Here is a 22,772-nt window from a genome sequence, read left to right on the forward strand (position 1 = left end):
CGTTGGTGTTTTGTTTTTGTTTTTAAAATATGTTCATTTAATTAATGGGATAAATTGAAAAATAAAGAATGGGATAAGAGGTAAGTTTTATTAAAGTGATAATGTAAAATAAATAAAATGTATAATGGTGATGCAAATTACATATATTTTTTAAGAAGCCAATAAGAATGATCTAAGGTGAAATATTATAGATGTGCAATCCTTGTCACATATCAAACTCATGATATTATTAGTCTGTTTGGAGCATCACAAGATGATTGACAATCTCGATGGCTAGGGATGTTTTCAAGAAATTTCAACCCTTGCCAAGAGATTTCTTAAGTTGACCACATGGAGAGAGGGACCTCCGAGGGAAGGACAAAAAAAATTCATTCAATAGATAGTCAGGATATGTGCCCATTTTTAAATATGTACAAAACTGGACACGTTGGATCCTTGACACCACTTTTGGACATGTGTCCAAATCTTGCCGTGTCCAGTGAAAATTTTCACTGGACATAAGCCTTGCCCTACGCAAAATGGCCACGCTTAAGGTCCTCTCAAATCACCGCCTTGGGTTGCTCAAACGCCTTGAAAATAGCATAGGGGGTGGTCCAGATCTATAATTATATGTTAACATATTATTCAGCAAAAACAAATTATTTGTTGAAATTTTTTACTTCTTAATTTTCTCACTTTCCAAAAATTTCAACAAATTATTGGCCTCTATGAATGGGAGCAAAGCAAATGCCTAAAAAATTATTTCATTCCCTAAATGGTCAGTCTAAGCAAGTGAGAATGATCGATAAGTTTAAACTTTATGCGTGTCATGCCCTCATAGGCTCATACTGTCATTTATGCTTATCTTGAATACAATTAGTACTTATGGAAGAGGGGTTGTCGAGTTCTGTTTTGATTAATATGGCTTACTTAGAGATAATCCTAATAAAATTAATTAACTTATGGGAGGGTCTACCACTTTAGAAAAGCGAGAGTGGCAACAACAATTTGATGATAATTAATTGTCTTATATAAGATTCTGCAAATATATGATACTAAATATTTAATCAAAAAAATGCTAGCTCATGGTAGCTCATGAGAAGGACTAATATATTATATATAGTAAAATATTTGAAATAGATTTTACTACATTTATATAATGAGATGTGTTTTACCTACGAATTTGTTTTTCATATTCATTTAACTGGTGAGGTGAAGATTGATCTTTGACCCGATATTGTGCTAATAAATTAATCATTATTGTGATTGATGTCGGTACTAAAATAATTTCTGTTGTAGTGTTGCCTAACCTTATCACAAACCCACATGCTCTTCTTGTACCCATTCTTCACAACTTTCTATAGCCATCATATTCGCCCTTTTCATGTTTCCCTTCTTTCTATCATGGTTATCAAGAAGACTTAAAAGAATTGCTAGTAAAAGGACAGCTCCACCCGAAGCTGGTGGCACATGGCCTTTGATTGGCCACCTCCACCTCTTAAGAGGGTCACAACCACCCCATATAACCTTGGGTAATATGGCTGACAAGTACGGACCAATCTTCACTATATGCATGGTGTGTAAATAAACTTTAGTATTGTATTATAACATATTAGACATTTAGGGTCATGGGAAATCTTGGAATTCAAAGAAATTTGTGGATTTTTTTTAGTTAGAAAATGATTTCATTAGAAGGTTTTTGAGACCTTGTAAACATACCAGAGCATTTCCATTAGATAATGCAAAATTTACCAGGTAGCGAACAAAACTCTTAAAAACAGCACATTTATTACCGTAGCAAATAGTACATATAGCGTGGTGCATCTAATATTTTAACGCTGGTGTTTTGTTTTTGTTTATAAAATATGTTCATTTAATTAATGGAATAAATTGAAAAATAAAGAATGGAATAAGAGGTAAGTTTTATTAAAGTGATAAGGTAAAATAAATAAAATATATAATGATGATGCCAATTACATATATTTTTTAAGAAGCCAATGGCAATGATCTAAGGTGAAATATTATAGATTTGCAATCCTTGTCACATGTCAAACTCATGATATCATTAGTCGGTTTGGAGCATCACAAGATGATTGACAATCTGGATGGCTAGGGATATTTTCAAGAAATTTCAACCCTTGCAGATAGATATCTTAAGTTGACCACATGGAGAGACGGACCTCCGAGGGAAGGACAAAAAAAATTTATTCAATAGATAGTCAAGACATGTGCCCATTTTTCAATATGTATGGCGTCCAGTCCAATTCACTTTTACACTAGAAGCAAACCAAACTTAAATACTTAGGTCAGTTTGGATTCCATTTTGTTGAAAACTAAAAATTGAAACTGAAAACTGAAAATACTGTAATAAAATAATTTTTAAATGTGTAAATAATGATGTAGGACCCATTTTTAATGAAAATTTTGTTGAAAAAAGAGGCTTGTGAGTCACGTGAATAGTGCACAAGATCCACTAGAACTCAGTTAACACGCTTCTAAAAAAAATAAATAAAAAAAGGCAGATGCACACAACAAACGTAGTATCCAAACGGATACTTAGTGAATGTTTGGATAGTGTTTGCATTCAACATTTCACTTTGTGGGTCTCGTATACTGTTCATAGGACCGATAAACTTTTTTTTTTAAATAAATTTTAATTAAAAATTAGTTCAACGATACTATTTACATATTTATAAATTATTTTATTACAGTATTTTTAATTTTTAATAAAATAAATTATATTTAAACAGTAAAAAAAATATCAAATTCGTGACATCCAGTCAAAAGTGGAATTCAACAAAGTCAGATTTTTCCTGCTACATTTTGCTTTTATTTACCTTCTACATTTTAAGAATGAGAGTACGAGACGTGTTTCAGTGCTTCACCTAATGAATATTTTATCCATATTCACTTTTAAGTGGTGCTCACGTAAAATGGATATTTGGTCCAATAATATTTTATTCATATGTGTACTATTTATATATTTAAAAATTATTTAATAAGTTATTAGATCTCTACAGTGAAAAAATATCAAATTCGGGACATTCAGTCAAAAGTGGAATTCAACAAAGCCAGATTTTTCCTGCTACATTTTGCTTTTCTTTACCTTCTACATTTGAAGAATGAAAGTACGAGACGTGTTTCAGTGCTTCACCTGATGAATATTTTATCCATATTCACTTTAAGTGGTGATCACGTAAAATGGATATTTGGTCCAATAATATGTTTATAAATACGTGGACAATTACGTACCCAAGTACCAATATACTTTCTGTTGCCTAAGCTTTACTTGTTTGGGCTATATTTTACATCACAAAACCTCCATGCAAAAAGACGAGAAACAGCAACCATGCTCTTCTCGTACCCATCCTTCACAACTTCTATGGCTAGCATTTTTGCCCTTTTCCTGTTCATCTTCTTTCTACTATGGATATCAAGAAGAGTTCAAAGAACTGCCAGTAAAAAGACAGTTCCACCTGGAGCTGGCGGCGCGTGGCCTTTGATTGGCCACCTCCGCCTATTAAGAGAGTTACAACCGCCTCATATAACTTTGGGTAAAATGGCCGACAAGTATGGCCCAATCTTCACTATCTACTTGGGTGTGCATCGAACTCTAGTAGTAAGCAGTTGGGAGATAGCTAAAGAGTGTTTTACCACCAATGACAAAGCCTTTGCCAACCGCCCAAAAGCTATAGCCGCAGAAATCATGGGTTACAACTATGCCATGTTTGGGTCTAGCCCTTACGGTCCCTATTGGCGTCAATTACGAAAAATAACCGTGCTTGAGGTCCTCTCAAATCACCGACTTGAGTTGCTCAAGCACATTCGGCAAGCCGAGGTAAGTGCATCTATAAAAGACATGTATTACCAATGGGTCAAGAATGAAAACGTACCAGTGGAGATGAAAAGATGGTTTGGTTACACAACCCTAAACGTAGTATTGAAGACTGTTGTAGGAGAGCGATTTAGTGGGGCTGTGACCAATATGGAGAATGAGGAGAATGATCAACGTCGAAAGGCTTTGAGAGATTTTTTCGATTTGACTGGGGCATTTGTGTTGTCAGATGCAATACCATATCTAAGATGGTTGGACTTGGGAGGGTACAAGAAAGCAATGAAGAAAACAGGAAAAGAATTGGATTATATGGTTGGAGAATGGTTAGAAGAACATAAGCGTTCAAAAATTTCAGGTGAGGTGAAGGGACACCAAGACTTTATGGATGTGATGTTGTCCAATGTTACTGACGATGATGCTGAGACTTCCAGTTATGATGCTGATACAATCATCAAAGCTACAAGCTTGGTAAGCTATTCATAACCCCGTTAATTAATTCTCACACATATATATATTAAGAGTCAGGGAAGCAAGTGAAATTGTTTGATAAGTTCATCCAAATGTTGGTGCTCCAATATTTCAAACTTTATGCATGTACATGCATGCACTCATGCATCTTTATCTTGAATAAAAGTTAGTAATCGACCAAACCGCCGAAAGAAAGAGGAAATTTAAGCCCTTTTTTTTTTTAATTTTCTAAATATATGTAGATAGGACTACATTTTGAGATTTTCAGATATTTTTTTGTTATTCTTGTCTTATTAGTAATTTGTAGGAAGTGCCAAAGTGGGGTTGTCGACTCTGTAATTCTGTTTTGATTTAATTGGGATAACTTCGAAATAAAGGATACGGCTTGTGTCTAATACACTCAGCACATTGGAATATAGATAAGTCCAAATTAAATTGGTTCAAAACTAACTTATTTGCTTAAAGATGCTTTTTGTCTCCTTTTTAACCAGATAATTAAGCTAGGCCGAATACATTTTTTTCTTATTCTATACTTTCTGTAGGTCCTTATGTTAGCAGGTACAGACGCAACAACAATAACATTAACATGGGCTCTCTCTTTACTTCTCAACAATTTTGAAGCCTTAAGGAAAGCCCAACAAGAATTAGACCTCCAGGTTGGTAGAGAAAGGCAAGTAGAGGAATCAGACATGAAAAATTTGGTCTATCTCCAAGCTATTATCAAAGAAACAATGCGTTTATATCCTGCAGCATCACTCTCAGTGCCACACGAGTCTACTGAAGACTGTACTTTGGCAGGCTATCGTGTCCCAGCCGGCACTCGACTCATTGTTAATGTTTCAAAGCTCCATCGAGACCCAGATGTATGGTCAAATCCAAATGAATTTCAACCTGAAAGATTCCTTACAACCCACAAGGATGTTGATGTTAGGGGCCAACATTTCGAATACTTACCATTTGGTAGTGGTAGAAGAGTGTGCCCTGGGATATCATTTGCACTACAAGTTATACAACTCACATTAGCTACCTTATTGCATGCTTTTGAAATCTCGACACCGTTAAATGAACCTGTGGACATGAGTGAGGAAGCAGGACAAACCAACTTGAAAGTCACCCCACTTGAAGTCCATGTCACTCCTCGCCTTCCTGCCCAAGTATATACATAATTTGACTAGATATTATATATAATAAATATGCAAACTACTAAGGCATTTTCATTTGTTAGGGTACTTTTGTATTTTTATTTTTTATTTTGGTTGAATGATAAAAGGATGTTTTCTATGTGAACTTATTAACTCTACGTCACGTGACAGCAATAAATAATATATACCACTGAGATTTTGTTAAGGTTATCGTCGTAACTGCCGGCAAGTGGTGTACTTTTTGTACTTGTTTTAAGCATAATTCCTAGTTTTCATTTACTAGATGTGATAGTGTGACACTTATATGGTCCACAATCATGTATTGTCCATTGTTAAACACGCATTATATGGGCCTGGTGCTGTTCCACAATCATCTTGGCAAAATATTGAGAGGTTTTATTGACTTATGTGGCTGGGCCTAAAGCTATCATAGATATTAAAAGGAAGTCTGACTCTTGCAAATTATTGGTTAAACCATGGTTTAAATATATAAATACTAAACATCATAGGCTATCATCGCAACCATAAAAAATATATTATTATTATATAATTAAAAATTTAAATATAATTTTTTTATTATAATAATAGAATTGGATTTGAAACATATGACACTACTTTATATCTATAATCCATAATCTTATATAAAATCAAAGATGTTTGACTTTTTGTTCACTCTCTAATATTTTACTTTTGAAACATTATAATTTTACACGTCATTATTTTCATATATATTTTTTAAATAATTTTAAACTATATTCTATATTTAAACTGTCTATTAAAATCTTGTTACATCATAATTTTATAATTATATGAAATGAAATTGCTTATTAAAAATTAATAAAATTTATAATATAACTCCCATATATGAAATAGTAAAAGAGAGAAAAAAAATTATTTTTTATTAAACTTTCTACTAACTAATCTCATTTATAAATAAAACTTAAAATTTGTATTAAGTCAGGCAGATCTGGTATTGATTTGAAACCTTATATATATATATATATATATAGGAATTAATTTGAAACTTTGATTCAAGACTAGGACTAATAGTAAAATATTTGAAATAGATTTTACTACATTTAAATAATGAAATGTGTTTCACCTACGAATTTGTTTAATTTTCACGTTCATTTAACTGGTGAAGTGAAGATTGATCTTTGACCTGATATTATATGCTAATAAATTAGCCATTATTGTGATTAGAGATGTTCACCAAACTGCACAAACTGCAAAAATCACACCAAAACTGCCCGTGAAATTGCATAATCGCACCACAACACAAGTAACAGTATACCGCATTGCATGGTGCAATGCAGTTTGCAGTTTTATAATAAGAAAACCGCACAAACCCCACCGCACCGCACCCTTTTTATATATTAATCTTTTTTTAATATTAAATATATTATTAATATTTTAATAATCCTAGCAAGTGTTGATTAGGAAAGTCAACCCAAAATAAAGAAAAAAACTAGCTCAACAGTTTAAAATTTAGCCCAAAACAAAGGGCAAAATCAATTTTGGCTGGTAAGAAAAGCCCAAAATTTGAAAAATATACCGACTTCAAATCATTTAAACCGCATCTTATACACCGCATTACACATGTGACTACAAAAATAAGATGTGCAGTTATGATTTTAGCTAAATTTTAAGATGTGGTGCGGTTATAGTTTTGGCTAAACCGTACCATAAAGTGCGGTACTAAAAATAGCCCAAAAAAACCCCTAATTGTGATTGATGTCTGTACCTAAATAGTGTTAACCTTATCACAACACAAATCCACAAGCTCTTCTCGTACCCTTTCTTCACAACTTTCTATGGCCATCATATTCGCCCTTTTCCTATTTCTCTTCGGATATCAAGAAGACTTCAAAGAATTGCTAGTAAAAAGATTGCTCCACTTGAAGTTGGCGGTGCGTGGCCTTTGATTGGCCACCTCCTTCTATTAGCAGGGCCAGCCCTAGGCCTAGGCCATTTAGGCCATGGCCTAAGGCCCCCTGACATAAAAAGGCCCCCAAATATTGGGTCATGAGTTTTTTTTTTTTTAATTTTTTTAATTAAAGAAAAAGTGTGAGTTAGATGTATATTTTATCCCAATCTTAAGAAGCCCTAAAATATTAGAGTTTTCTAGTATATTACAAGTTTTATTATATAGGTCCTACAAATTGATATGTCACCAATGAAGTAATTCAATACTCATTTATTATTTTGTTGAAGTGTCACCTCATTGTCACATCAGTTTGTAAGCTTTTTGTAGTAAAATTTGTAATAAGTTTAGCATTTTCTCCACCCAAAAAAAAAATGAATTAATAAAAATACAATACAGTCACCTTAAGTGCATGAAAAATGCTAAAGCTAATACAAATTTTAGGAAAAAAATTTACAAACTGATGTGATAAAAATATAATCGGTGTTACTTAAATAATAAAATAAAATGAATGTTTGAATAACTTTTCTTTTATTGGTGATATGCCAATTTGTAAAACCTATATAGTAATTATCATTAGCTCACTTTGGGTGAATAAGTCATGTTAATAAGTAAGAATAAATAATGGATTTGAAATTAAATATAAATAAATAAATATTATTTAAGTAATATTTAGATGTAAAAACACCCCTATAAAATTCTCGCTTTAGGCCTCAAACAATCTTGGGCTGGCCCTGCCTATCAGGAGGGTCACAAGACTCACAACCACCCCCATATAACCTTGGGTATTATGGCTGACAAGTACAGACCAATCTCTGCTATCATGGGTGTGCATCGAACTCTAGTAGCAAGCAATTAGGAGATAACCAAAAAGTGTTTTACTACCAATGACGAAGGCTTTGCCAGCCGTCCAAAATTCTTAACCGCAGATCTCTTGGGTTACAACTATGGCGCCATGTTTGGATTCAGCCCTTATGGCCCCTATTGGCATTTGTTTTGTCAGATGCAATACCATATCTAAGGTGCTTTGACTTGGGAGGGTACAAAAAAGCCATGAAGAATACAGCAAAAAAAATTGGATCATATAGTACTTGGACAAGGGCTAGAAAAACGTAAGCAAGTAAAAATTTCGGGCGAGGTGAAAGACCACCAAGACTTTATGGATGTGATGTTGTCCAATGTTGCAGATGATGATGATGAGACTTCAAGTATGATGCGGATACAATCATCAAATCTACTTGCCTAGTAAGCCACTCATAATCCTATTAATTAATTAATGCATATATTGAATATAATGAACATTAAAACCTCTTATCACTACAAAAAAAAGGACCTCTGGCCGCGTTTTAAAAACGCGGCTATATGATAAAAAAACGTGGCTATATCCTCTGGCCACGTTTTTTTAGGCCGCGGTTCAGAATGTGGCCTAAAACCTGTGACTATAGGACTGATGGTCCTATGGCCGCACTTTTTAAACGCGGCCCCAGCTCAGGCCCTTCATCCAATAATATCAAGTATGCATTCTAGTACCTTGGTACAATGGTCACTCCACAAATATAAATAATTGTGGGATGTGGGAGGTAAAGGCCGGAGTTCAAGTCTTTAGGACTAAGAGGGAGTTTCACACACATTTACACTTAGATTAAGTTATAGTAGAAATTCTATCTTATATAAATAAATAAAAAAATTAAAAAAAAAAAAAAAAAAAAAAAAGTATGCATTCTAGTAGACATAGGAGTTCGGTTCATGGTTGAGTTTGGTAGATGATCTAAATGCTCCTCCATGACATTCTAGGAATATCTCATAGAGTGATGCTACACTTATTACAAACTTTAGTATATAAATTTTAGGACAAAATTGGCAAATGCCCTTTTCGGGCAAAAAAAAGCAGCATTATGCCCCCTTTCCCAAACTAATTAGGGAAATACCCCTCTTTTGAAATTCGATTTCTCAAAATCGAGTTAAGCCCTATAGAGGCGTTTTTAAGGAGCTTATAGTGACGTTTTAAAGATCTATAGTGGCGTTTTGAAACTCGAGCTCCACCCCCCCCAAAAAAAAAAGAGAGAAAAAGAAATAGAAACCCTATCAAATTGATAGGGAAGTTTCATAACAAATAGTTATTTTGGGCAGTATACTTTATCCCTATTTTTTTATCTTTATTTTTAATAGTAAACTTTAGCATTTCTATTAGTAATTATGTTACACTGAACAGTATTTAGATAATTTGTTTTTTGTTTTTTCAATAGAGTGAAATATATAAGATACGTGAAATGATAAAGTTATTTACAAATTATATTGCAAAAAAGCAAAAATTGATGTGACGAGAATATTATTAGTACCACTTAAAGTGTGATGAAAAATACTAAAGTAACTATAAATTTTATCACAAAAAACCTAGAAACTGATATAGTATAAATATGATTAGTACTGTTTAAATAATATTACTATAAATAATTAAATATTTGAATCACTTTTTTATTCATACTAAAAAAAAGAAATCACTTTGTTCTGAATAACATTTTAGTTTATATAGTAAAATTTATAGTATTTCTAACATCATTCTTTTATGATTATTGACACATCTGTTTGTAACATTATTTAGTAAAATTTATAATATTTCCAACATCACTTACAAAATAATCTCTACCTTAAACCTTTTTTTTTTTTTTTTTGAGAAGATTTCTACCTTAAACCTAATGCTAGGTTTCCCTAGATCACAAGATATCATATGTTTCTTTCTTCCTATACATGGCAGTTTAGATGTGACAACAATTTTGTTGACATAATTAGATAGTATCATACGCTCAAACACCTTGAAAATAGCATAGGAGGTGGTCCAGATCAATAATTATATGTTTAACATATTATTCAGCAAAAACAAATTAAATGTTGAAATTTTTTTACTTTTTAATTTTCTCACTTTCCAAAAATTTCAACAAATTATTGGCCTCTATGAATTATTGATAAGCAAGTGAGATTGATTGATAAGTTTATCCAAATGTCGGTGCTCCAATAATTTAAACTTTATGCGTTTCATGCCCTCATAAGCTCATACTGTCATGCATGCTTATCTTGAATAAAATTAGCACTAAGGAAGTGGGGTTGTTGAGTTCTGTTTTGATTAATATGGCTTACTTAGAGATAATCCTAATAAAAATAACTTATGGGAGGGTCTACCACTTTAGAAAAGCGAGAGTGGCAACAACAATTTGATGATAATTAATTGTCTTACATAAGATTCAGCAAATATATGATACTGAATATTTAATATAAAAAAAAAAAAAAAAAAAAAAAATGCTAGCTCACGGTAGCTCATGAAAAGGAGTTATTAGTTATGAATTAAACTTGATTTTTTTTTTTAATACAAAATCAACATCAGTTAGTGCAGCCCAGGGGTTAGAGATGCTTCAGAGACTTTAAATAATTCTACTATTAGTGTCAATATTCAATACTTGAATCTTATAGAAAAGACCCAAAGAGGTAATCTGATCATGCCAAACCAAGTTCATGATAAACAAGAAAAAAAGAATTGGAACAAATTTTGTTCTCAATATATATAACCTGGCATTTCATATCATTCTTCTATGTTGATCTTATATAAATAAGCTATACCAATACAAGTTTTATTTTTTCTGATAGAAAGATACCAATACAAGTTGATAAACAAGAAAAAGGATTTATACTTATTGACTAATATAAATAAGATACTAAAAAACCAATTTCCCAAACTTAAAACATTTTATTCCTATATGAACTTATGAAGCCATAAGTGAGACATGACATACTTTTGGATTCTTAAATCTCAACCCCGTGCATGGACCCATTGTATAAACTAATTTATTTGAGCTAAAAGAGTTCACTAATACTGTTTCAAAATCTTTACAAATAAAATTAAAATTAAGATTCAAATCTCTTATTTTACTTGATTTAATAATTAAATTGTTAAAAAACATTAGCCTATTTGTTTAAACCTAACTTATATATTATAAAATAATTAACTTTTTTTTTTTTTTTTTTGGCTTAAAGACACTTTTTGACTCATTTTTAATCAAATAACTCTGTACACTTTTTGTAGGCCCTAATCTTAGTGGGTACAGACAGAACAATAGTAACATTGACATGGGCTCTCTCGTTACTTCTCAATAACTAAGAAGTCCTAAGGAAAGTCCAACAAGAATTAGACCTCCAAGTTGGTAGAGAAAGGCTCGTAAAGGAACCAGACATGAAACATTTGGTCTATTTCCAAGTTGTTATCAAAGAAACAATGCGTTTATATCCTGCAGCAACACTCTTAGTGCCACAGGAGTCCATTGAAGACTACAATTTGGCTGGTTATCATGTCCAAGCAGGCACTGGACTCATTTTTAATCTTCCAAAGCTCCATCGAGACCCACATGTGTGGTCAGATCCAAATGAATTTTGACCTGAAAAGTTCCTTACAATCCACAAGGATGTTGATGTTAGGGGGCCAAAATTTCGAATACATACCATTTGGTAGCGGTAAAAGAATGTGTCTTGGGATATCGTTTGCACTACAAGTTATGCAACTCACATAATTAGCTACCTTGTTGCATGCTTTTGAAATTGCAACCCCTGCAAATGAACCTGTGGACATGACCGAGACAGCAGGACAAACCAACTTCAAAGCCACCCCACTTGAAGTCCATCTCACTCCCCGTCTTAATGTCCAAGTATATGCATAGTGTAACCAATTTAGAACTACTGGGGCATTTCAATTAGAACTGTTGTGTGCTTCTTGTACTTGTTTTAAGCATGGAATTGGGATCTTGATCTAGAACAATTTCTAGAAATGAAAAAATATCTAAACTACAAAGCAATGTATTATCATTTTGATATTTACTATCCAATCTAGGACTAATACATTTTCTAGAATTTAAAATATGAAAAATTATACTTTTAAAGATTACATTGTTCTTAACATATAGTCATTTTTATTAAAACAAGAAACGAAAAACAAAAGTTATTCAGTACTATAAGTCTATAACATCACAAAAAACTACACCAAATATAACTCAAGCTGACTTATATGTGCGTCGTTTCATTATTATTTGTTTAGAACCTTCTTTCAGTCATGGATACACTCATTTCTTGTTTGATTTAAGTATCTACTGCTATGGTCCACAAAACTCAATACTCAAATATAGTCCTGGGCCTCCTGGCAAATCTAGACTTGGACCCATTAATCTGACCCAAATTCGAAGGACAATATCCGACCCAAACCATTTAATTTCGGGTCGGATCAGCCTGCGGGTCAGATGGGTTTACCCGTACTATAAACAGGTTTTTTTTTTTAATATGTAAAACAAACAAACCCAATGGCCTAAACAAAATTTTCATATGGCCCGCTTCGAAAAATGTGCTACCCAAGAAGCTCAGATATGCAAGCAAGAGGGTGAGTCGGTGTGGCCCCTTAGCCCAAAACGTGTGGACACTGGGGCTAAGGAAGATCCAGACAAAAAATGAATTGGAGTTGTAAGGAACCATTACATGGACCATTTGGAATTTCAGAAATGGTTTTTATTTGTCATATCTTACGCTAAAAGATTTTCAACGATTGTAGAATTATTCTTCAGATTTTATTTCAATTTTTTATCTTTGTTTTCATTCATTTTAGTCTTCTAAATTTCAGATTTATTTAATTAAAGTATTTTTGTCAACTTTTATTACATTTTTTGAAAAAAAAAATCTAGAAAATATTTTTCAATCATTAATTGAATTTTTTTAATTTAAAAATTTTAAGAAATATTTAAAAATTTGAAAAATTAACCACAACATTTAACAAAAATTGATGGAAAAGCCTTAATTGAATAAATTTGAAAATTAGAAGACTAAAATAAATGAAAGTAAAGTTAGAGAATTGAAATGAAATCTAAAAAAACTTAGAAAATTAATTTTGCATTTTAGCCAATTATTTACAAGTCAAACTAGTGTCACCAAAGAGCAGAGGGATCCTTATCGTGCACAGGCCACAAAACAACAAATGAAAAATGTCGAAGGCTAGGTAGATCTCGATCGTACATGGTATGGGGACGAAATTGCTACCCAAGCTGTATTTAGCCTCGAATGAGTGTACTGCTTTTTATTACCCAAAAATTTAAAAAAAAATTAAAAAAATTAAAAAAATTAAAAAAAAAAACAAAAAAAAAAAAAGGAGAGAGAGTATTGCGTTTCAGATTGTGACCAATATTGCTCATGGGTTTAGGCCTATGGTCCAATCCATACATTTGGCTTTGGGTGCATTTTCTTCCTTACTATACTTTTTGCATCACTTTTTCTTACAATATCAATTGATGATGCAAAAAATCCTTAATGGCCACTCATCTAAATCTAGAGCTTTAAAAGATCTGTAATGGGAAAACATGAATCAGAGGGCACTAGTGTAGTATCACTGTATTAGCCAAAAGACCCTAAACTTCTCTAATGCCTAAGTTGGGAATTCACTAAACCCAATATGAATTGAGAATGACAAAGTTTTTAGTTTTTTCTCACACATTGGCAAATGGGATGATGATGTCCTTATATAAGTGCTCTAACTAACTATTACTCCCGTAAATGTCCCCATTTTCCCTTAGTAGAATTTGGTAGGAGCGTCAGTTTTAACAGTTGTTAGAGACTCAAGGTTCATAACCATTATGGGTGATAGTGGTGTACTTTCTATACAATTATGACCAACAAATCACATTTTTTATTTATTGAATATGGGAACTAGGTTGATGGTTGAGGTTGTTTCTCAAATAAATAAAAAAGGTTGATGGTTGAGGTAGACACCTAATCTTTGGTCAACTGTTGATGACAACAATGAGGGTGTTGGACTGTTGCCCATCATCAATAAAATTTTGCCTTTAAATCCCCCACGCACACACCAAAAGGGAAGGGGTAAAATCCTTGATTTTTTTTTTTTTAATAAATAAAATTACTATCAATTTTACCATATAGGCATAGGTGGTGTTGTTCGAAACTTCACAGGGGCTATTATTGGTACTTTGTCTCAGCGAATCAAGCTCCCCACCTCAGCAACAATAGTTGAACTTCTAGCATGTTGTCTTTGCAAAGGATCTCGGGGTCATGCAGTGCATAATGAAGGATAGGGCTGTCCACGGGTCGGGCTGGGTCGGGTCAATTTTTGTCCCAACCCAAACTCGACCCATCGGCGTCGGGTGGAGGGTGAAGTAACCCTAAACCAACCGCCAGAAAAATCAGTCGGTTCGATTTTGGGTGATGGTTAGTGTCGGTCGGGTAAAGTCAATTGCCGAAATTTAAAAAAAAAAAAAAAAAAAAAAAAAAAAAAAAAAAAAAAGGTCGCCGAAATCTGGAATTTTCGTCGGAAACTGGAAAATATTGTTGGAAACTGGGAAGTCTCACCGGAAACTTGAAAATTCTCGCCGAAAATTAGATTTTTTTTTCTTTGAAATTTGCATTTTTTTTTTGTTAGAAATTGCTGGAATTTGGCTGGATTTGGCTAAATCCCACCAAATCTAGCTGGATCTGGTTGAGATCTCGCCAGATCTGGTCGAGATCTCGCTAGATCTGGTCGTGCAGTGCATAATGAAGGATAGGGCTGTCCACGGGTCGGGTCAATTTTCGTCCCAACCCAAACTCAACCCATCGGCGTCGGGTGGAGGGTGAAGTAACCCTAAACCGACCGCCAGAAAAATCAGTCGGTTCGATTTTGGGTGATGGTTAGTGTCGGTCAGGTTAAGTTAATTGCCGGAATTTAAAAAAAAAAAAAGGCATCGAAATCTTAAAAAAAAAAAAAAAAAAAAAAAGGTCGCCGAAATCTGGAATTTTCGCCGGAAACTGGAAAATATTGTTGGAAACTGGGAAGTCTCGCCGGAAACTTGAAAATTCTCGCCGAAAATTAGATTTTTTTTTCTTTGAAATCTGCATTTTTTTTTGCTAGAAATTGCTGGAATTTGGCCAGATTTGGCTAAATCCCACCAAATCTAGCTGGATCTGGTCAAGATCTCGCCAGATCTGGTCGTGCAGTGCATAATGAAGGATAGGGCTGTCCACGAGTCGGGCCGGGTTGGGTTTTCGTCCCAAAAAATCAGTCGATTCGATTTTGGGTGATGGTTAGTGTCGGTCAGGTTAAGTCAATTGCCGGAATTTAAAAAAAAAAAAAAAAAAAAAAAAAAAAAAAAAAAAAAGGTCGCTGAAATCTGGAATTTTCGCCGGAAACTGGAAAATATTGTTGGAAACTGGGAAGTCTCGCCGGAAACTTGAAAATTCTCGCCGAAAATTAGATTTTTTTTTCTTTGAAATCTGCATTTTTTTTGCTAGAAATTGCTGGAATTTGGCCGGATTTGGCTAAATCCCACCAAATCTAGCTGGATCTAGTTGAGATCTCGCCAGATCTGGTCGAGATCTCGTTGGATCTAGCTTGTTTTTGCAGGATTTGGCCTGATTTTTTTTTTTGTAGCTCAAGTCTGGTTCGAGTTGCTCGGGTTTTGTAGATGCAAACCCGCCACTCGACCTATCAGTGTTGGTTTTTTAGAATGAAAACCCACTGCCGACCAACTAGACCTTCGATTTGGGTCGGAATCAAGTCGACATCAAGCCATTTGGCTGGGTTGTTGGGCTCCGGTCAAGTCTGGACAGATTTAGTGAAGGGTGATGCTGAGGTGACTATCCAAGTAATTTGGCATGAGGATTCATCTCACCTAGAGTATGGGCATGTGGTTTAAGATGTGTTTTTAGCTAGAAAGTTTCAATTTTGTAGTTTTTCCCATGTGAAATGTATAGGTAATTTAGTTGCCCATTGTTGATATCCATTTTCGTGACACATTTTATACAAGCCCAATTCAACTAAGCCTGACTTTATTATGGGCTCAATTCATATATTATATTTTATTTTATTCTTTTAAGCATGGCCCAAGCCTTTGTGACTTATGGGGGAAATTGAGGAAGTGTGGTTTAAAGGATATGGATTGGTTCCTTTTGAACCTTTTGCATGAGACCAACACACACGTGCTACCAAGTGGGTAAGGGACACTGGTAGCACCTTAGGCTCATGGAGGAGGTCTTGTACCCAAAATTTCCACTCTAAAACAGGTTTTATGCTCTAGGTGATTGTGACCCAATTTTTCTACTATACCATTTTTTGCCTAAAACATATAGCTGACCTTGTCTGCTGCAACAACCAAATGCAATCTCTAAGGACTATCATGTCTAGGAAACATCAGCCCATGAATTTAGGCTATTTTATTTCCCAAATTATGCAAAAAAGCAAGGCATCCCTCTTACCCAATTAAATCAAATCTGACCATAACTTCTTTGATTCATACCTTATGGTTCAAAACCTCTTCTATTGATCAAAAACAGTCACTTATAGCACCCTAAGTTCAATACAAAAGGCCCCAATCAGATTCAAAATCAACTAACCACGTTCTACCCATATACCTGAAACTTCAGAGCAAAAGCTCATTCAGCCAATTAATAATCTCATAATTTCAAAGTTTGGGGGTAGAAATATGGGTACAAGGGAACCTTCCATCTCTTCCTCATAACCTCTCTCAATTTCCTCTTCTCGGTGATTGTGGGTCGAAATTTCAAACCTATTAAACCACGTTTTCCCCCATAAAGCTGAAATTTGAGAGCAAAAACCCATTAAGTTAGGAAACATTCTCACAATTCTGAACCTTAGGGGTGGAAATATGGATACAGGGAAACCTTCCCTCTCTTCCTCACAACATTTCTCAATTTCCTCTTCTTGGTGACTGTAAGGACCCGATTTGGAAAAGCTAGCCCAGAACATGGATAGACTTTGGCCCAAGAGGCCCAAAACAATGAATTTGTAGAGAAATGGGTCAAAACACTGGGCTTCAGTTAATTAGACAACAACATGGATAGGCTTTAAGACAAAAAGATAAAAATGAACTCTTATCAAATAAAGAAGAAACGTCCTCGGCTTGGTTCGAGGACAATTGTTCAAAAACAATGCTCTTAAAAAGTGTTACAAGTTTAATTGTGGATTGCTACAGTGTTTTCTTTATCTCCTCTCCCCTCCCCTTTTCTTGTTCTCTCTCTTTTCTTTTATACACCCTTCTCCCTTTACCTCAACCGTCCACCTATAAGCTAGATGGTTAGGGTTGATACTTGTCCCATCAATCCTTCTCATCAGTCTTCAAGTAGTAGCTGTAAGGTTGAAATACACTGTTCAGGCATCACTTCTGCATTAATGCGGCTAGGGGATTAGCTGCAGTGCATTTAATGCGGAGACAGTAGCTTTCTCCCCAGATATTTTGGGGTTCATCCTTATCCCATATCTCCACATTGCTTGCCCACCTCAAACGAATTTTAGGGACTGCCACTTTTGTTGTAAATCCATTTCTCAGGACCTCGGCCAAGCTCGGCCGAGGAAATTTTCGTCCTCGGCACACTTTCCAGAGCCTTTAAGACCTAAACCCCATTATCCCTTCATCAGTGTAATTTCCTCCGACGAAAACATCTCATCCTTAGGTGGATTTTTGTCCTCGGCTTGGGCCATAGGCCCAACATATGAATAAATAAAGCACTTCTAGGCCCAAGGACCCTATAGTGACTGTGGGTCGAAATTTCAAACCTATTATGTTTTTATGCTTTTTCTACACTTTTGTTATTAGCATTTTGACTCTCTCTTATCAAAGCACCATTAGCCTTTTGTTCATTATACATTTGAATTTTTGTGCTTGATTTTTCACAATAAACAACTCTAAAGAACCCAAGGGGAGATTTGAGTCATTCTTGTATTTTCAGCCCTTGTCACAAAACATCCCTAACATCCATTTTTTTAGCTCTAAGTCTAGTAGTGAGCTACAGGTTTGGTATAATACCATCCTCGATGATATAGATCCCCTTGTCACTCGTGACTCTTTATAGTTCTCTTCGTTTCTTTTTCAATAATATAGGGCTTTGGGTTTGGATTCAAAAAAAAAAAAAAAAACTATGAAATGCTAATAAATTAAGATGATAATTATTATGATTGGATTACCCAATATATATATTTATTGATGTCACTTCATTCAACAATATAATAAATTTATGAATTAATATTTTCTATTGACTACAATTCAATTTATAAAACTAATACTAATCATTATTTAAAAAAAAAAAAAAAAAAAAAAAAAAAAAAAAAAAAAAAAAAACCTTTATGATGCCTGACCTAGGTAATGCTGACGCATCAGGCATTCAATGATTCAACCTTAAATGTAACGGGCCAAGTTTTGGTTATGACTTATATAACATAAAAGGCAGCTTGAGTACGAAGTACGAGTCCATCAATCTTAAGCAAGACCATCACCATGTGCGAACCCAGAAGTTTTTATTAAAAAAAAATCATCAACAATAATATTGTCCTGTTGCCCATTTTTTAGCTCTAAGTCTGGTAGTGAGCTACAAGTTTAGTAAAATACCATCTTTGATGATATAGTTTTCCTTTGAGTACGAAGTACGAGTCCATCAATCTTAAGCAAGACCATCACCATGTGCGAACCCAGAAGTTTTTATTAACAAAAAATCATCAACAATAATATTGTCCTGTTGCCCATTTTTTAGCTCTAAGTCTGGTAGTGAGCTACAAGTTTAGTAAAATACCATCTTTGATGATATAGTTTTCCTTGTCACGTGACTCTTTTTAGTTTTCTTTGTTTCTTTTTCAATAACACAAGGCCTTTGAGTTTGGATTCTCAACACACACACACAAATTATTACTATGAAATGCTAATAAATTAAGATGATAATTCTTATGATTGGATTACCAAAAAAAAAATTTATTATGATTGATGTCACTTCATTCAACAATATAATAAATTTATGAATTAATATTTTTTATTTTATAAAACTAATACTAATCATTAATTTAAAAAAAAAAAAAAAAAAAAAAAAAAAAAAAAAAAAAAAAAAAACCTCTATGATGCCTGACCTAGGTAACGCTGACGCATCAGGCATTCAATGATTCAAGCTTAAATGTAACGGGCCAAGTTTTGGCCATGTTATGAGTTATATGACATAAAACTATAAAAGGCAGCTTGAGTACGAAGTACAAGTCCATCAATCTTAAGCAGGACCATCACCATGTGCGAACCCAGAAGTTTTTATTAGCAAAAAGTCATCAACAATAATATTGTCCTATCCTATTCCTGGCGGGACAAGATTGAAATGTCAATATGGTGCTGGTGTATGTGTGTATGTGACCTTTTGTGCCAAAAAAATGTTGTTTGGCTCCCTTTGGTAATGTGGTGATTTATTGATTAGTCATCTTCATCTTTCTCAAGATATCCCAACCATCCATTAATGATCATACATCAATGTCACTCCTTGTCATTCCACTTTCCTCACTTAATGAGTGATGTGTATAACTCAACAGATTTTTCAAATCGGTCCATCCCAGCTTGCTTCACTGAACCACTAACCAGTTACCTATCAAAATAGGTAAAAATAAAATCGCACCTAACATCATTCTTTTTACTATTTTTAGTGAGTTTCAATTAGTTCTATTAGTAAAATTTGTTATCATTAAATCAATTGATCTTCCTCAAAAAAAAAATTAAATCAATTGATGTCTCTATATCTCACGACAAAGTGAAATCATCATGGAGTGTAGTAAGTAAAATTTACATCGTATTTATTAAAAAAATATTTCTCTTAACAAATAATAATACACCAATGGTGTGTTTGAATGACAAGATTTGAGTATGCGGATTTGGATTTGGATTATTAAAATCCAAATACCTTGTTTAGATAGTTTAAGAAAAGTTAAGGATTTGGATTTGACAATATCACCAAGGATTTTAAACCTTGAAATTTTTGGATTTGAAATAACTTCTAGCCCCATAAAACTTTAGAACTTCTTAATACATTCTTTAATAAATTTTATAATTTTATAATTTCAAATTATCATAAGTATAAAATGCATTCAAACAAGAAATTTTAAAATATATAAATTTAGAATCAAGACATTTAAAATCTATTAATTCAAATATCTAAATGTAGAATCGGTTGATCTCTCCCATCAGACAGACCAACAGCACTAGGCATGGGATACATAGACAAGAGAGTTGGTTTAACCAGGTAGACCAAGAGAGGGTCTCGGGAGCAATTTGATTGGATGACATAGAAGCAACATCCAATCTGGACCTTTTCTTTTTTACTATATATATATATATATATATATATTTTTTTTTTTTTTTTTTTTTTTTTCCATTTTCACTCTATTCATAAACTTCTCTCAACAACCCAAATGTGTATGATTGGAAAATCGACCAGCATAAAGCATGCACATAAGCTAAATGGGTTTCAACCCATCTTATGATTACTCAGAGGTTGGGCAGTGCAGTCAAAATTAAATATTGAGTGCCTATAAATTCCTCCTAGTAGCTATCGGTCTATCAGGCCATCATAGAACCGAAGAGGGCCGGCAACATCTTATTTGTAAACTTGTCTGTTTTTATAAAGATAGGATAGCATTTTTAATTTTATGAAATGTTTTGTATAATGATGAGCAAGTACAAAGAACTTTTTACTATCATAGCAAGAGACCAACGTAATATATCTAAATCACTTATTTAACACAAATTAAAGGCTTTAAATTAACCGACAGTAAATTCCATTTTTCTTTGTTTTAAATATATCCCTAAATGTTCGATATATGACTATTGTTATTAGAGGGGCATTTTTGTCAACATGGCCTAGTGAGCAATGGGTCGGTCAAATGAAATATTAGCTATTTTTTCGTTACCTATAGGTAACTTAAATTTCATGGTGCTTGGCTCAAAAAGTTTTATGTATCTCCTTAACTCTCTATTTCCTTTCTCTGCCGTTGACCTTAACTCGAAGAGGCTGAGGTTTTTTTTTTTTTTTTTTTTTTTTTTTTTTTTTTTTTGGGTTTCATTGATGGTGGGCTTTGATTTTAGTGAGATGGTGGTGGCTAGTCCTTTTTTTGTTATTTGAAAGATGGCTTCAAATATTTCTTCTCACGGGTAGGATAACTTAGTGTTGGAGAAAATGCCTCGTTTTAGTCTTTTGGCGTCATGATTTCAGTAGGAATACTCATACTGTTAGGAGCATCTTGAGGAATTGATGGAGCAGGAACAAGAATATTCTATGTACAGTTTCAACTTTAAAAATGTTGTTAATAGACAAATGTAAAATCATATATGCAATTAAATTGTGTTATCCATAAAAATTATCCAATTTCTCTTACCTGAAGATTTAAATTTCAAAGTGCATTACAAACAGGTTTACACAAAATTCTTAGCAAATGATTATTGACAAGAAAGAGCAATGTTCCCCATTGTATTCCTTACAATCTGGTGAAAAAATCTCTATGTTGTAAGCACTTCTATGTTTTGCAGTGATTCTTTATGGTAACATTGGTAAGCAGTGAGTTGACATTGGTTTCAAGAAAGTTATATTTGGTAAGAGTACTGTTCCTAAGCCAAAGTTTCACAATTTTAAAAAATATGTTTTCAGATCTTGATATTTATGTTTTTATTATATTTTTTTGTGTTTTTAACTGTAAAAGTACAGAGGTGGGTTACAGAAACTTAGCGGAGCGAAATTCAAGTGGGCAAAGTGCAAACTTTTAAACTACAAGTAAGCAATTTAAATTTCAGCCAAATCACAGGTTAATAATTTATAATTTGCCCTATATGTAATAAAGTGGATGTTTGAAATTAACACGAAACCAAGAACAAATGATTTTAGTTTGAATGCTAAATTTTTTCTTCTACAATGGTCAAGAAAATACTATAAATTCAAATGTTAATTTTGCATCTTATTCCGCAATTAAACTATCTAAACGAAGTTGGAATCTCAAGAAATTTGGCTTTTTAAAAAAGAAAAATAGTCTTCTAAAAAATATATATAAATTGGCAAATTAAATCATATAATTTCAAAAGGTTCATATTAAATGTTTTTGCTTAGTCCTTACATGTTTATAGTTTTGTTCGTTTCAAATGAAACTCCAAACTTTTAAAATTTTATCAATTTAAACTATTTGTACCTTTTGGGTTTGGGTTCAAACTTTGATCGGGGTTGGAATTGATACTTTTTTAAAAGTTAAGTATTCAATTTAAACTGAATGAAACTTTAAGGTTAATTCGTAGAATTTGAAATTTCAAGATTTAATTTTAAATATTTGAAATTATAAAATCACACCTAAAGTATATATATAATGCTTAAAAATATAATTTGTTCAAAAAAGTAAAAGATACAATTGCATAAAGTCCTCACGATTAAATTGGCAACACCGTTAGAATAAAAATTCAAAATAAAAAATAATAATAAAAAATGGGTCCCACAACCATGTCCCAACATGTTACAACTTTTATTCTGTGGTCAAATTAAGACACGATTCTAAAGTAATCATGATTAAAATGATTGCTCGGTTTGATATAAATAATTGGGCCCCAAAAGCCAGTTCAAG

General features: G+C 33.2%; 1 protein-coding gene and 1 pseudogene across 1 annotated transcript; both read left to right on the forward strand.

The window, feature by feature from the left end:
* The first annotated feature begins 3,229 nt into the window (after positions 1 to 3,229).
* Positions 3,230 to 5,629, forward strand: LOC126712150 (cytochrome P450 CYP82D47-like). Its single transcript, XM_050411360.1, has 2 exons — positions 3,230 to 4,282; positions 4,825 to 5,629. The coding sequence occupies exons 1-2, from the start codon at positions 3,329 to 3,331 to the stop codon at positions 5,446 to 5,448; spliced, it is 1,578 nt and encodes a 525-aa protein (XP_050267317.1). The 5' UTR covers positions 3,230 to 3,328; the 3' UTR covers positions 5,449 to 5,629.
* Positions 5,630 to 8,138: 2,509 nt separating this feature from the next.
* LOC126694256 (cytochrome P450 82A3-like) lies at positions 8,139 to 12,182 on the forward strand (annotated as a pseudogene).
* The last annotated feature ends 10,590 nt before the right edge of the window (positions 12,183 to 22,772 follow it).

This window comes from Quercus robur, chromosome 2 (genome assembly GCF_932294415.1).
Source record: "Quercus robur chromosome 2, dhQueRobu3.1, whole genome shotgun sequence".
Classification (NCBI taxonomy): Eukaryota; Viridiplantae; Streptophyta; class Magnoliopsida; order Fagales; family Fagaceae; genus Quercus; species Quercus robur.

What these genes read in the sequence shown, in the direction of transcription:
- LOC126712150 (XM_050411360.1), top strand. Translation starts at nt 3,329, where the DNA reads ATGCTCTTCTCGTACCCATCCTTCACAACTTCTATGGCTAGCATTTTT. An exon ending in TCATCAAAGCTACAAGCTTG is followed by an intron (nt 4,283 to 4,824) that starts GTAAGCTATTCA and finishes TACTTTCTGTAG; the next exon opens with GTCCTTATGTTAGCAGGTAC.